General features: G+C 38.5%; 1 protein-coding gene across 2 annotated transcripts in view; it reads left to right on the top strand.

Annotated features, from left to right (window-relative positions):
* The first annotated feature begins 1,181 nt into the window (after nt 1-1,181).
* The window catches only part of LOC135170689 (uncharacterized), a 63,828-nt gene continuing 50,904 nt past the window's right edge, over nt 1,182-14,105 (top strand). For both annotated transcript variants that reach the window (XM_064136730.1, XM_064136729.1), the window contains exon 1: nt 1,182-1,533. In XM_064136730.1, coding sequence (XP_063992800.1) covers nt 1,449-1,533 — 85 coding nt within the window. In that variant the 5' untranslated portion in view covers nt 1,182-1,448. The remainder of the gene's footprint in view (nt 1,534-14,105) is intronic.

Genomic DNA, 14,105 nt, shown 5'->3' with positions numbered 1-14,105 from the left:
GGCGGAGTTTAGGAATAGAAGCATCTGATTTTTATGACGAGTTTGAACATTTGTTATTACGTAAATAAGTGGCAATGATGGAACTGGGTCTCATCCTGATGATGTTAGCGCCAGGTTGAGAGTGATGATGTAAACAATCATTATATATTCATAAATATCTCTGAGACTCATTTTAAATATCATTTGGATATTTTTGAGATGTTATCATTGACGCCACTCACTTCATAACAATAATTTCTAATTTATTATCTGTCACGAAATTATAAGAACATTAACATCGATTCACTAGGGATCGGTCATCTTCATTTCTTAATTCTGTAATGTTTATTCTTCTCGATTGTTGCTGATCCCCAGGTGAAGACTCAGAGCTCTGTAATGGAGAGAATAAGAATTTTAGTTGAGGGACGCCACCGCCAGGCTGCGCCCAACCGAAAATCCGAACTTATTCAGGATTTTCTGTGGAATAAAGAAATTTCTTGTTCTATGAAGGCCAAATAGCTGAGAGTACGCTGTGCCGCTGAGGTCATAAAGTTCCTGGAGACTCTCAAGGTCGCAAGGGTCATGAGGGTAAAAATCCCGTATTTGATTACACGACTTTCTCTTCTAGAATTATTGGACTTTATTAGGGTTCAGTCATTTTCAAGATTCTGTAAATGTTTATTTATCTCGACTGTTGCTCCACCAGGTGATGACTCAAAACTCTGTAAGAGGTTACAAAAATCTTAGTTGAGGGACGCCACCGCCAGGCGGCGCCCCATCAAAAATCCAAACCAATCGCGGAGTCCGTTCCGAAGAAGGAAATTTCACGCTCGGTGAGAGAGTCTTTTTATCAGGAAATAAATCCGCGAAAATTATAATTTATTGAGATGAAATCCCACGGCCTCCAGAGCGATGCCGACATTCTCCCAACCAGGCTATCGGAAACTACGGGAGTTATCTCTCGAAATTGACGGTACATCACAATCTAATCACCTTTTGGCATTAAATAAATTCAGAGAGAATTATCGCCGGACTCCAGGGTCTCGACCGAAAATCAACGAAGACATGAAAAATGCACGTGCACATGCATTGGAATCGCGATTCTCCTATCGCCATCGTCCCCCTCTGTTTTCCCCACTCCCAGTTCTCAACTCCACACTGAAGAAGGTGCTTTTCTACTGGGAGTATAAAACCGGTGAAAGCGCCTGCCAGCCCTCCAGACACCGCTGTGTACGTCAGCGTTAACAGCTCCGATACCGCGTCCAGTACATCGAACTGTCACTCTCGAATTCACCTCTTCACCGTTAAGTTTTCATCAACTTTTCCGTTCCCGTTTGTGTTTACTCGATTAATCATTAAATCGATAAAATAACCCAAGACTAAATTTCAAAAATCGTAAAAAAAAAAATTCGTGTGCGGAAAATCGTGTTAATAATTCACTGATAAATTATTAATTAAATAGTGAAAACATGAAGAGTTGCCTGATCTTGTTTTGGGCAGTTGTAACTGTCACATGTGCTGTCATGGGATACCCCCAGGAGCGTCTGATGCCAGGTCAGTGTCTATTATTAATTATTCTATTTCCGGTGCCGTGAATCGTGTGAAATCCTTTGCGAAGAATTTTCCCGAGCGGAAAAAAGAAATTTTCAACAATTAGAAATCCCGGTATTGTAGTTTGTGGTGAGACGAGTGAGAGTGATAATGCCGCTAAGTAGAGTAGACAATGAAATTTCAAGGAGAATGACCCAGCGATCAGCTGATGAGTGAGTAAAAGGGCCAGTTTGAAGGGGAATTCAGGACGGAAATCATTCTCCAGTGATTTTTCATCGTCATCAAAAATTTTCACGATTTCTGGTTGATGAGAATCCAGGGAAAGTAACCATTGAGCATAAATTTTAAGTTATAAAATTTTGAAAAGGGAAATTTCATTGAATTCTGCGGTAGCAATGCGTGAACCTTTGACACGCCAGTGAAAACACAATTTCCGGTTATAAATCTAGTGATTGTACAATTGTTGGTGATTTGTTCTGTGGGCACGTATGCTTCGTTTAATGACTCTTCATTAATCCGAGATTGTGGTCATTAAAGGACTTTCTTTTGATTCTTAATGATGCGTTTGTTTCGATAACGGAAGTTGTAATTGTGAGGAAGGCCACCTGGCGGTGGCGTCCCTGTACTGCGATCACCATAACCTCCTGGATGAGCCGTTGATGATTGAAGGGTTATAAAGGGGGTGTCTAGGAAAGGGAGGGGCACGCATTAAGGAAACCAATTTGGGAAATTAAAAATTCAATGTATATTTTGAATATAAATGCGCTAAAAAAAGTGATTAAAATGATGGCATGCCCTTAATTTAATTGGAGTCTTGACTCAGGGTATTACGCATGACTCAAATTATTTAAATTAGACAGAATGACTGGAATAAAGATTTTGAAAATGTCTAGCAATTTTTTATTAGTAAACATTGCTTTTAAATTCCGTAAAAAAAAAATGGGAAATAAATCGTTAATTTTCGTGGCACTGGAATTTATTTTTTAATCGAAATACATTTGTTAGGGTTTCAAATAAATAATTTTTAGAGTGGATAATGGATTATTTATAAATTTCTTATATGTAAAATTTGGTCAGCTTAGGGAATCGTCAATTTTTTATAATTTTTTTCATTATCTGTTTCATTAATCGCCTTCCAAAAATCGAATAAAATGTGTTCAGACCTTCAAAATTCGAATAACATAATTCTAAAATTTCTGAAAATGGAGAATGAGATGAGGCTTCAATGAACACTCTGTAGTTCTCCTTTAAAAATATATTTCCCCAGGCGAAAAATCATAAAGTACTTAGATTTTCCTAAGACATAAATTTTACAAATCCTGTGTCTCATTTATTATTCCAAATACTTCATTCTTCTGTTTTTCGACCCACTGATAATAACCCCTAAAACCTACCAAAAATATTGTGAATCAAAATAAAAAGGATGTCTCATCCTTTAATTTTATAATTTGCATACAACATGAGCATCTTCAAAAATTACAGAACTCAAAATTTATCTTATACTCCAATTTTATGCATTTGCATAAAGAAAAAATTTCTGCAAGGAGTACACACCTCCAAATTTGTTTATGAACTTCAAAGCGGAATCAAAAAATTTTAATGAACAGCCATTTTTCATAATAAATTCAAATTAAAAATTACCAAAAGCTCTGGAAACTTTACGTGTCATTTTTCTGAAATTTTCTTCATTAGCCACATTTGACTCTGGAATAATAAAAAAAAAACAAATTTTCATTGAATACTTTTTTCCGTCTGCACTCTTGGTATTGTATGTTTCAACATACAATGGAAATATCCTCTGTTTAAACAAAAAACCCGTTGTATTTTTTAAAACTAGAACAGACCAATGAAAAAAACATCGAAGAGTCGTTTCTAACGCCCCTTGGACAACAATAAATCGTCAATTGCGCGTAATAAACGCGATCGTTGTTGACTACTCACCACACGCCATCATAATGAGCTATCGTTGTATCCATGAAACAGTGGCCCTAATTGGTTGGCTTGCGTTCAAAGTAGTCGAAGGTTAAGAGCCCACTGTGTGCAGATGGAATTCATTATCCCGTAATAAATCATTGTCGATTTATCTACCTGACGCCCGCCCGTAGACTCTTTTTCACTCTTGGTGAGTATCGCCTCGGGGCCTAGTCAGTCCCAGTGACATCGATGCTGTTGTTAATGAAGCTATCGGACTAACCGCAGATGGGATGAAGATCCTTATTACATCAAAAGCGTGCTCCTTCACCAGTCAGCGCCTCCCACTGATCTTGACGCCTCGGGAGGCTGATTCATTCGGATAATCGTCGGGGATTATTAATTCGTCAATTAAACGATGGGTAATTACCCGATGATAGAGTGATTAATTCGAATGAAAATCATTTTTCAGAAGTCATTTAAAGAGGCCCCACTGTTTTAATTAATTCAAAGATCGTGGAAAGCTGCAGAATTTTTTGGAAATTTCGATCACTTTTGGAATCTTAATTAGCTGCTGAATTTAATTATCATTTATGTTTGTCAAAAGACAGAGGTTGGATAATCTGAATTTTTGGTGATTGAATGGAAAAAAATCGGGGAATTTTTGGACACTTCGTAGAGGATAATGAAGCGTTTGGAAAACGTTCCATTATTTATTTATAAGAAATAAATGTTCAAAAAAATATTAATACTTTCCGAAATTTAATTCAGATGATACTGAGCATACATGAATTTTTTAGAATTTTACTGATGTAATTTGGTGGAAAATTTGGTAATTGAAAATATTCAAAAGCAGCAGACCCGGTCGGTAAAATGCGGACCTGGGAGTAGAGCGATTTTAATTAAATGTAAAACTGATGGGGAATAAATTAAAAATTTCCCGACATTTCGATCATTTTGTCTCTTGCATTGTCAATATTGTTTCGCACTTTGAATTGAATTTTAGTTGAAAAAATTAAGCAAATTTCCCATTCATCATGAGAACTGTATAATTATCTGACAGCCATAAAAATGATTCGCGACCTCAACAATTTGCGCTAATACTTTAATGAATAATATATTGCATTTATGACATGAGTTGGTTGCAGCGCCACCACGCGGTGGCGTCCCTGTAACATCGGGATACTCTCAGAATGGCCTTGACTTCGAAGAGCGGATAAACTCGGCTGATAAATACAACCGAAAACTATTTCCACCTCATCGTGGACAAACCTAAATAAACAATAACTAAATCAAAATATTATTGTCTTCATATAAGACCTAAAATTAAGAAAAAAATTATGGGAAGTTTTTGAGATCTTTTTGGACATCATTACCGTCTTTTAAGCCGAATCGTCGTAACGACTGGCAGAATAATTCATCATAAAACACGTATAATTATCTTATAATTATAAAAATGATTTATTCGCGTGATAATTTGACATAAAATAGTCGTTTTATCAAATTAAATCGAGTGATGAACAAGTTATTATACTCGCGACATCAGGATTGACGGCTGCGCCACCTCGCAGTGACCCCACATACTCCGATTTTGGCGCCACCAGATAACCAGATTTAAATATTATCATAATCATTTCAGATTAATGAAAGACTATAATAATGAGAGATGAATGAAAAGAATCAAAGGAAACATTACGTCCCATTAATCCTCAAATAATCATCGTTCATAAGTTCAATCGTTCTATTCCCTCAGCAATAATTAATCACCTCGAATCATATATTCTAATGCCAATTAAGATCAACTGGATGAACCCTCAAAGCGATTTCGCAGTCCTATCTAATCCCAACATCACAAATTTATTAATTAAACTTCTCATAATAATAAAATTGATTTACGAACGCGGAAATAGTTGTTAAATTTCATAATCTACCGACCACTGGCTATCGCAAATTCTCACGTCTGGCCGTATTGACTCGCTCATATGAATGATCTTAAACTTGATTATCACTCGATCATAATTTTTCCCAGTGGAGTTCATCGATGTCAACTTTCATAATTAAATAAAAACAAATTCACCGATGAAAGTGATTTTTTTCAAAATGTTGAATGACGCCACTGAATGCAGGATATCAGGATATTTATCTTCCGGAATTTTTTTAACGTGGCCTAGATTACAACCGAGGAATATGCGTTTCGCCTTGAGTACATGCAGCGACCAGTGTTGAAACCAAATGGATCGTGGAATAATAATAATTCACGTGAGTCCGAGGGGGTCCTAGGCTTAACTCACGTGCTGCACGTGATCAAGACGAGAGTGTTGCACGTGCCAACACAGCCCTTCCATCGTAATGTACACGTTATAGTTGGCATGAGAGCGTCCGCTCAGTGAATCGGGTAAAAGTACTAGTGCCGGTGGTGTATGAGTCACGTGCGCCTTGAAAACAACCGCTGGAGAGGCGGTTTTTTATTTATTTATTTAAGATTTCTGAGACCAATGAGTTTATAAAGCTACAAACATGTACGAACACATATATTTAGAGCTAATGAATTATATTTTTATTATAACAATTGGTTGCCAGATGGCAGGATGGCCAGGTGGCAGGACTGTCGTGATCTTGTACGCATGCGCCCCAGTAGCTACGCGGTACCCGGGCCTTATGCCCTAGGGGTCCTGGTCTCTAAGCTAACTTCTAACTTCACATGCACTGGGTGCGTTTTGCAAACGATGAAAAAATCCTTCATCACCAGGACTCGAACCTGCGCTCCCAGGAGGCGTTGGTTGTACGCCATCTGTTGGTTTTTCGTTATAATATGTTCAGGAATTAATCATTACACTTTTGTATTACATTTTTTTTATTTCATGGATGGGTAGTACAGACGGAGAGAATAATTCTTCAAAAATGATCTGCTTATTCCATAATGGCGCAGTCTGAAATTTGAAATAATCTGAGTACTCGAGTGGTGCAATATACGAGAATCCATCGATTTGGATTTAAATGAGTTTCCATTATTATTATGAAAAGAGTAAAGAATATTTGCTTTGATGTTCATTTATATTGAAACCCACACTAATCGCTTCGGAGATAATATCGGAATTCGCGTTAATCGATTCTTCATATGATTGACCGAACGAGAAGTTTTGCGTTTGTTTTGATTTTCATCTCGATGATTTTTCTTTAAAACTACGTAATTACGTTCTTCTACGATACGTTCGAACAATAACAAAATTAATTATTCCGTCATATTTTTACTCCATCAGACGATTGACTTCCAGCACTAATTAATCATAAACGCTCACAAGGGACGTCAACGTTCTCCTTTAAACTAAACAAACTTTTCCCCTGAAATTAGTATATTCAACATTTCCAACAATAATTTATTCAACAATATAAATAATTAATCTCTTGTTTCTATTTGAGAAGAAATTCCTATCCATTCAACATCAGTTATCAATATTCGTTGGAGAGGTTATAATTCCCTGACGCTTATTGCAGTTATGAGTACAGGGACGCCACCGCAAGATGGCGCAACATCCAATCATCCCAACCCCCGTATTATCTCCAACTCGTGAAGACCAATCCCCGGGAAATTATTCTGCGGTTTATTGATAAGTCCAGCAACCTTTAAAGAGAAGGGTACATGCCTTCTATCCACACAATACTGTCATTGACACTGATCGTACACGTGACTATCATACCGACTCGTGACTGTCTGCCCGGCGTGAAGAAGGGGAGAGGGGGATATGAGAAGGTGTTTGAGAATACCTCGCACGTTCACTCTCGTTCACGAAGTAGTTGACTTAGGGCCAGAATCTCTTCTTTTCTTTTTGTTCACTGACCACTTAAAATAATCCGTAAATGGGCCTTCCAAATACCTCGACCTCGGGAACGTTAAGACTAGTTCGTTAACCGAGTTCGACTGATTCTATTAAAAATTACTAGATATTGTAGGGTATCGTGGGGAATGGTAGATGTTGTAGATGATTTTAGACCCTTAGACCCTGTCATTGATGCCATTGATAAGTATTTCGAGGATTGGGGACTGAAAATCTGGGGAATCAGAAATCTGGAATACGATTCGAAGATTAATTCTATAGGGTTTTAATTGGCAGCTGATGAACTTTATAAGTAATGTTATAAATAATGGAATGAATATTTCAAATGCTTGATAAAAAAGGTTCTACCGATTCGGGCGGTGATTTTATTCTGGTAAATGACTTTCAGTCCCGGAATGGAAACCGTCGATTGCTGAATTATCAGGAGAGGTGACTCCAACTGTTGGAGGTGAATTTTCGGTGATTAGTGAATATAAATTTCATAACTGATTCAGTTATTAGTAGTTCATAATGTTTAGTTTCGTTAATAAGGCGTCCTAGACGGTATCGCATTAGAAAAAAAAGATTTTTTCAATTTTTCGATCTATTAGACCAGAAAATGAGATGAAATTATCTGATAGAGAGAATGATAATGAAGATAAACGACCGGATCAAATGGGTCAGTTGAGAAAGGTCAAATTTCGTCAAATCACACATATTACAAGGACCAAATTTGTGACAAAATTCAGCTCGATTGGTCCAGCCATTTTCCATTAATTTCCATTTCGTTCTGAACCGGTTTTCGGAAATATCTCGAAAACTATCGAATCAATTTCCAGTTTCCACATCTCAAAATATCCGTCTCGATGTACTCTATCTCAATCAATCAAAATATGTTTACCCATTCCCGCTACATTTTCCAGATATTACATATTTCTTGTTTTTTTTCTCCGCTCTCTGCGGCATTTTGCCGCAAACTTAAAAAAAATAATCCGAATGTCACTGGTCTACTGGATCTTAAATTTCAGCTTTCAAGACTGTAAAAAGTGGAAATGTTAATCCACATGTCGGCACTATGTTGGCCCGACAGTCCGCCGGGCACATGTCGAGTTTTTGCTTCTGCCAAACTCTCTTGCGAAAACGAATTCTCCATTTTCCAATCGATTCCGCGCAGTTTGGACCCCGCCTACCCTTTCTTCTAGTAAAAAAAAATGTTGGTAAAGTCCTCAGGGTTCACCGCGACCAGAGGTCCATTATTAATAAATTTTTATGACTCCTTTTGCCGGATGATTGATAGACAGTTGAATGGCACGCGTGTAGGTGGGGCTGGCGAATGCCTTCTGTTTTCAGTCACTTGTATTTTTGTCGCAGATGCATTCTCATGTCATCGAAACGCCGTCATTGATTATCGATATCGTTATGACTCTTTCCTCATATTTCTTGGCGCACGATACACGTGACTCGATGGATTTGGTTCGTTATGGGGGATTGAGTCACGTGCGAAAAGGCAGTCGTTGAACCTCCACACAATTTCCGCACGTTAAAAGTGAATAAACCGATAATACTCGAGCTAATAAACACTAAATGTTACAAAAGTTAAGGGCGCAACTGATACGAGATGACCTTGAATATAATCTCGATTGATTCGCGGAACAATTTGTTCGCATCATAATCTGCGTAGAAAAAATTCTATCGCTGATAGGGTGACTATCGATATTATCGATATCGATATCTGATAAGTCTGTCATCCTTATTCCGCATTGGTTCACTGGTCTGAGTCTGTTAATTCGAATTCCGAATTCATTCCATTCAATTGCAGCGCGTGTCCGGTCTCGTTTCCTAAAAACCAAATTGCGCAGCGAATACTATCGATATTCGTAAACGATTGTAGCTATAGACAGCTCCACGTAAGATTTAAAATCCTAGACATATCAAGAGATAACATATCATCGCACTGATCCCTCTGATAGCAGATGTTCAACTCAAACGAACAGTCCAATAATCGACTATCAACTTGAAGCGTCAATAGACAGTGAAATTTCACCGGTTAAAAATACAAAAAGTCCAACTGAACAAAGTGTACAGTTCAAAACCAGTGAAACAACTGATTAAATCAAGTGAAAATCTGCTAATCCTCAATCAGATAATGAATTCGTCCTCGTCATCATTATACAGTTCTCCACTCGAGCACAACGCTGTGTTTACCTGCTGCCCGAAGAGCATCATCTCCCGGACAAAATCTCACACGTACATTCCTTTAATTGAAATCTGCACGCTTCAGCCCCCAGTACAAGACCGGTGCATTCTGATACCAATGGAGCAGACTCTTACTTTGATGCAACACCTGGAGGCTCTCATGAAGATCATCCAAAAGCACCAGATATCTGGTGCTTACAACACGGATAATTATTACATAATTTTAACAGACAAAAAGACAACAGCAGACTCGCTCATCCATGGAGTTAGGGCCTTCTCAATCGCTGACCAGGTTATCCCAATTTTTCCGGTTCCACATCTTCTCAGGAAGATCTACTTCAAGAGTTTTTTCGGCGGGACGCCTCGTGGCATAACACAGGCGTTGGAGAAGATCGGAGTGAACATCTATGGACCCATTGAACGTTGTCCAATTAATCCTGATGACAACTTCCTACACATCGACAGTGGTTTGCACCAGACTATGATACGCCTAGATGACGTCGAGAAGATACCCCAGTTCCTCCAGATAGAGAGCCTTCAACTTGTAGTCGAAGTAATCATGGCTCAAGAGGTCTGTACCTCCTGCAAGATGTGGAAGGACAAGGTACGAAATCTCATCGAGTATTTGGAAAAGGGTAACCGTGCAATGACTTCTGTTCCTTCAGGCAGTGGGAGTGATGCTTCTGAGCCAACTACCGTAACAGCGGTCTCGAGGAAGAGGCCATCCACAGCAGAAACTCAAAACCCTTCCGGATCTAAAGACAAAGCCCCGAGTTATAGGAATATGTCAACTCTGTCTAATGATGATGATGATGATCCATCTAGTACTGACACGTCTTTAGCGCATGGTCTCTTATCCGGACCATCAACGGTTGACGACGCTGGACAAGAAAGCCCTGATGAGGAAGACAATCTACCTACTTGGTCGCCATTGCGAGATTACATGAATGAACTTCCTCTGAAGTATAAGCTGAATTTCAATGATCTAAAAGAACTCATTAAGGCGACGAAGACCAAGCGGGGGGTTGAATTCAAGGTCATTCTAGAGTATTATATGACTAAGTTTGATACTGACGTGCCGAGTCTTCTGAAGATGCTGAACGATGTCTATCCGATGTTTCCTCAACAGAAATGGAAATCCTTTTGCACACGCCTGATTGGGAAGATGACTCAGATGATCTCACCTGATAATCGCAGCCAATGAAATCCCAGAAATCTTCCTCATCAACTTTCGGTGAGAACGACGTGTTTTATTCGAAGATGATGATCATATATATTTTTTTTCATGTAGGAATTAAATGCAAAAGAGAAGACTATTGTTGAATAAATCTAGCTTATTATGTTATGAAAGAACTACATGTGCTTCACTCTTCAACTACTCTTTAGCGACTAGTCTTCAAGTCCTCCAAACCTCTATCTCCATACCCTGACCCTATAGTTCTCTCTCCCTCTCTCATTCATTTTCTATCCACTAAATGCACATGTGCACCTCATGTCCAATTGTACACACACAGCTTTGTACACGATCTTACATTTATTTATTGTATAATTGTTAACTAGTATCATTTCTCACGTAGAGCGGCGGATACGTTAAGAAATCTTTCAGATGGAACGGAAAGTCAATGTGAAATTGGTAAATCTTTTGAGAGTTGTCTTCAATTAAAGAGAATGTATTCTCACATTTCTTCTTGTTTCCAGTAAGCTTCGAATCAACAATGAGAACTAGGAAGCTTAATTGAACTCAATGTCACATGCCTGACAACTAGGGGAGACAGGTTGCCGCTATGTTAATGAGCTTGCTCTGCTGGACCCCCCGAGGATCGCAATTAATGTTGTTCACAACGATTTATATCTACCTTTTAGGGTACCTTCATTTCCTAATCCATTTTCACTGACCAATAACCCGGCGCATTCTTCGCCGCCAATTACGGTACATGTGTCCACCCGTGTACTTACTCGCCGCGGGCACTTCTTTCTTTCTTCTGGTACCGCCCTTTCTTTTCGTCTCTTTATTTGTAGTGAGATACTAATTGCATGGGTAGCTTTCCTGTTGTGCGTAAAAAAATGGTCATAAGGAATTTCATAAACCGAGGAATGTGTAGTGAATAATATTGAAGAATGAATAGTACAATTTTATTTTGTCTATTTGAGAGCGTCTTTCCTCAGATGATGCGCCATCTCACGGTGGCGTCCCCGAACTTTGTTCTTATGGTGTTATAAAAATTGTTAGTGAAAGTAGCCAAAACGTAGTCGATTTTAACAAAATAATCGCGATAGTTTGGTGTCTTCTTACAAAAACAATATATCATAGCACGTCCCTCAATAATTTTACTAGTTCACTCCGATAATTTAGTAACAAAGTGGTAAATGGAGATAAGATGACTTCTCACTCGAGTTTTTGGGGAATATCTAGGAAGCAAAGGGAGATAGCAAAATTTTCGTTATTATCTTTATTATAGAACTCAATTAGCTTCATAAAAAAGGTCCTAATGAATATTTCGCTAGCTAAATTAGATTCCGAGATATTCATCAAAAATTGAACGCTAGTCAAAAGTGACTCATCTCGTTTTACCCCTTCGCTTCTGAACTTTCTTCTTGATTCTTCTATTCTGTACTAGTTCTCACCAGACATTTGTCGAAATTGTTCAACTCCCCAGTAGTCATGAACTGCCAGTAAATTTCATCTAAAAATCATTAGTCGATACCAAATGGGTCAGACCGTTACGAGCCTCGTCAATCACCATTAGATCGTCACCATGTTACATCTGCTATCATCAAAATGTTCAACTGTACCTTCAACTCCTTCTACCATTTCATTTTTTCATCAGTCGTTATTTTCGCAGCAACAAGAAAAACTAATCCGACTGTCACTATTTTACTGAATCATAAATTCCAGCTTTCAAGACTGTAAAAAGTGAAAATGTTAATCGACTTACCCGCACTATATTCCCAGAATGGTGACACATGGCGAGTTTTTGCGTCTGCCAAACTCTCTTGCGAAAACGCATTCTCCATTTTCCAATCGAAGCTGAGCAATTTGGGCCCGGCCTAGCCTTTCTTCTTGAAAAAAATCGAGAGAAAAAAAAACAGTCGACAAAGTCCCCAGGGTTCACCGCAACCAGAGGTCCATTATTAATAAATTTTTATTACTACATTTGACCGATGATTGATTGACAGCTGTATGGCACACGTGTGGATGGAGTATCGCGAATGCCTTCTGTTTCCAGTCGCTTTTATATTTATTGTAGACGCATTCTCATGTCATCGGAACGCTGTCATTGATTATCGATATCGTTATGACTCTTTCCTCATATTTCTCGGTGCATGATACACGTGACTCGATGGATTTCGTCTCTTACGGGGGATTGAGTCACGTGCTGAGAGACAGCTAGTGCACCTTCACACAATTTCCACGCGTGAAAACGAAATATATTGATATCACTCGGGTAGTAAACGCCACATGCGATAAAAGTCTGTCTGCTCTGTCTGCGCAACAGAGGATTGATGAGGTTAGACATAATCTAGGACTCATCCAGCCGATTAGGCACGCGTTAGAATTTATTGGTACTCTGTTGTCTTTACGTCGGCGGTCGGTGAGTCGAACGATGCTGCTGACGCACTCACCGAATTCCAACTCTCAGCGATAAATATTTAATTCCTAATATAGTGGTTCGGCGCCCACTCGAAAAATGTAGGTTCACTCGTGTTTTCACTTGAGGATACGAGGATAAATTAACACCAGAGCCAAATTATTGATAGTATTTATGTGGAGAAACCTAAAATAGTAAAAGAGCAAGCCGGTGAATGAGACAAAACAAATGGTGGTATGCAATTGCGAGGTACAACATAGTCGAAAGCTTCACCTAGTGATGCGTAGGAGGCAACTCTCTTTTTTTTTTAATTCCTAATATACACTCGTGTTCTCAGCTGAGGGTGCGAGGATAAATAAACACTTTAGTCTCAATAGTAGCAGTTACGTGGAAAAATAATTTAGCCAAGAAGAGCAAGTCGATGAATGAGACAAAACAAATGCTGATATGCAATTGCGAGGTACAGCATAGTCTAAGGTATCATAATCATGACGTCCAGGAGGCAACTCATTTTTGTTCAATCCCTAATATCTGAGTTAATTAGATTTGATATTTAATTATTTATTTTGTCATTACTAGCGCATGACTCGCGCTTCATGCGCCTCAGTCTAGAGTATGAAAAAAAATATTGATAGAAAATCCATGCGAGAATAGAGAGTCAATTTGTTTACATAAAAATTTATTTCTAGAATGTATAATATATAGGATTGTTGGAAATCCTGCCCAGCAAACGGGCCCCTCATTTTTGCCAAAACTCACGCATCGCTTACCTTGATCTTTCAATCAAACATTTGGCTGTCGCCAAGGGCCTAGTGATCCTTTGACCCGATGAGGCGCCATTTCCTGGGCATCTCAATCTCCAAAAATGGGCCAATGAGGCCCTCGGTGACAGGCAAATATTTGATTAAGAGGTCAAGGTGAGCGGTGAATGAGTTTAGAAAAAATAAGGGACTTATTGTTGAACTGCATTGTCAACAAATATATTATGTATTATATACTATATATTATATATTATATATTATATATTATATATCAGTGCGAAAAAATATTCCCTTTTATGCAC

Source organism: Diachasmimorpha longicaudata, chromosome 17 (assembly GCF_034640455.1).
Source record: "Diachasmimorpha longicaudata isolate KC_UGA_2023 chromosome 17, iyDiaLong2, whole genome shotgun sequence".
NCBI lineage: Eukaryota > Metazoa > Arthropoda > Insecta > Hymenoptera > Braconidae > Diachasmimorpha > Diachasmimorpha longicaudata.
The sequence above is the reverse complement of the archived record's forward strand: the minus strand, read 5'-3'. Positions and strand labels throughout refer to the sequence as shown.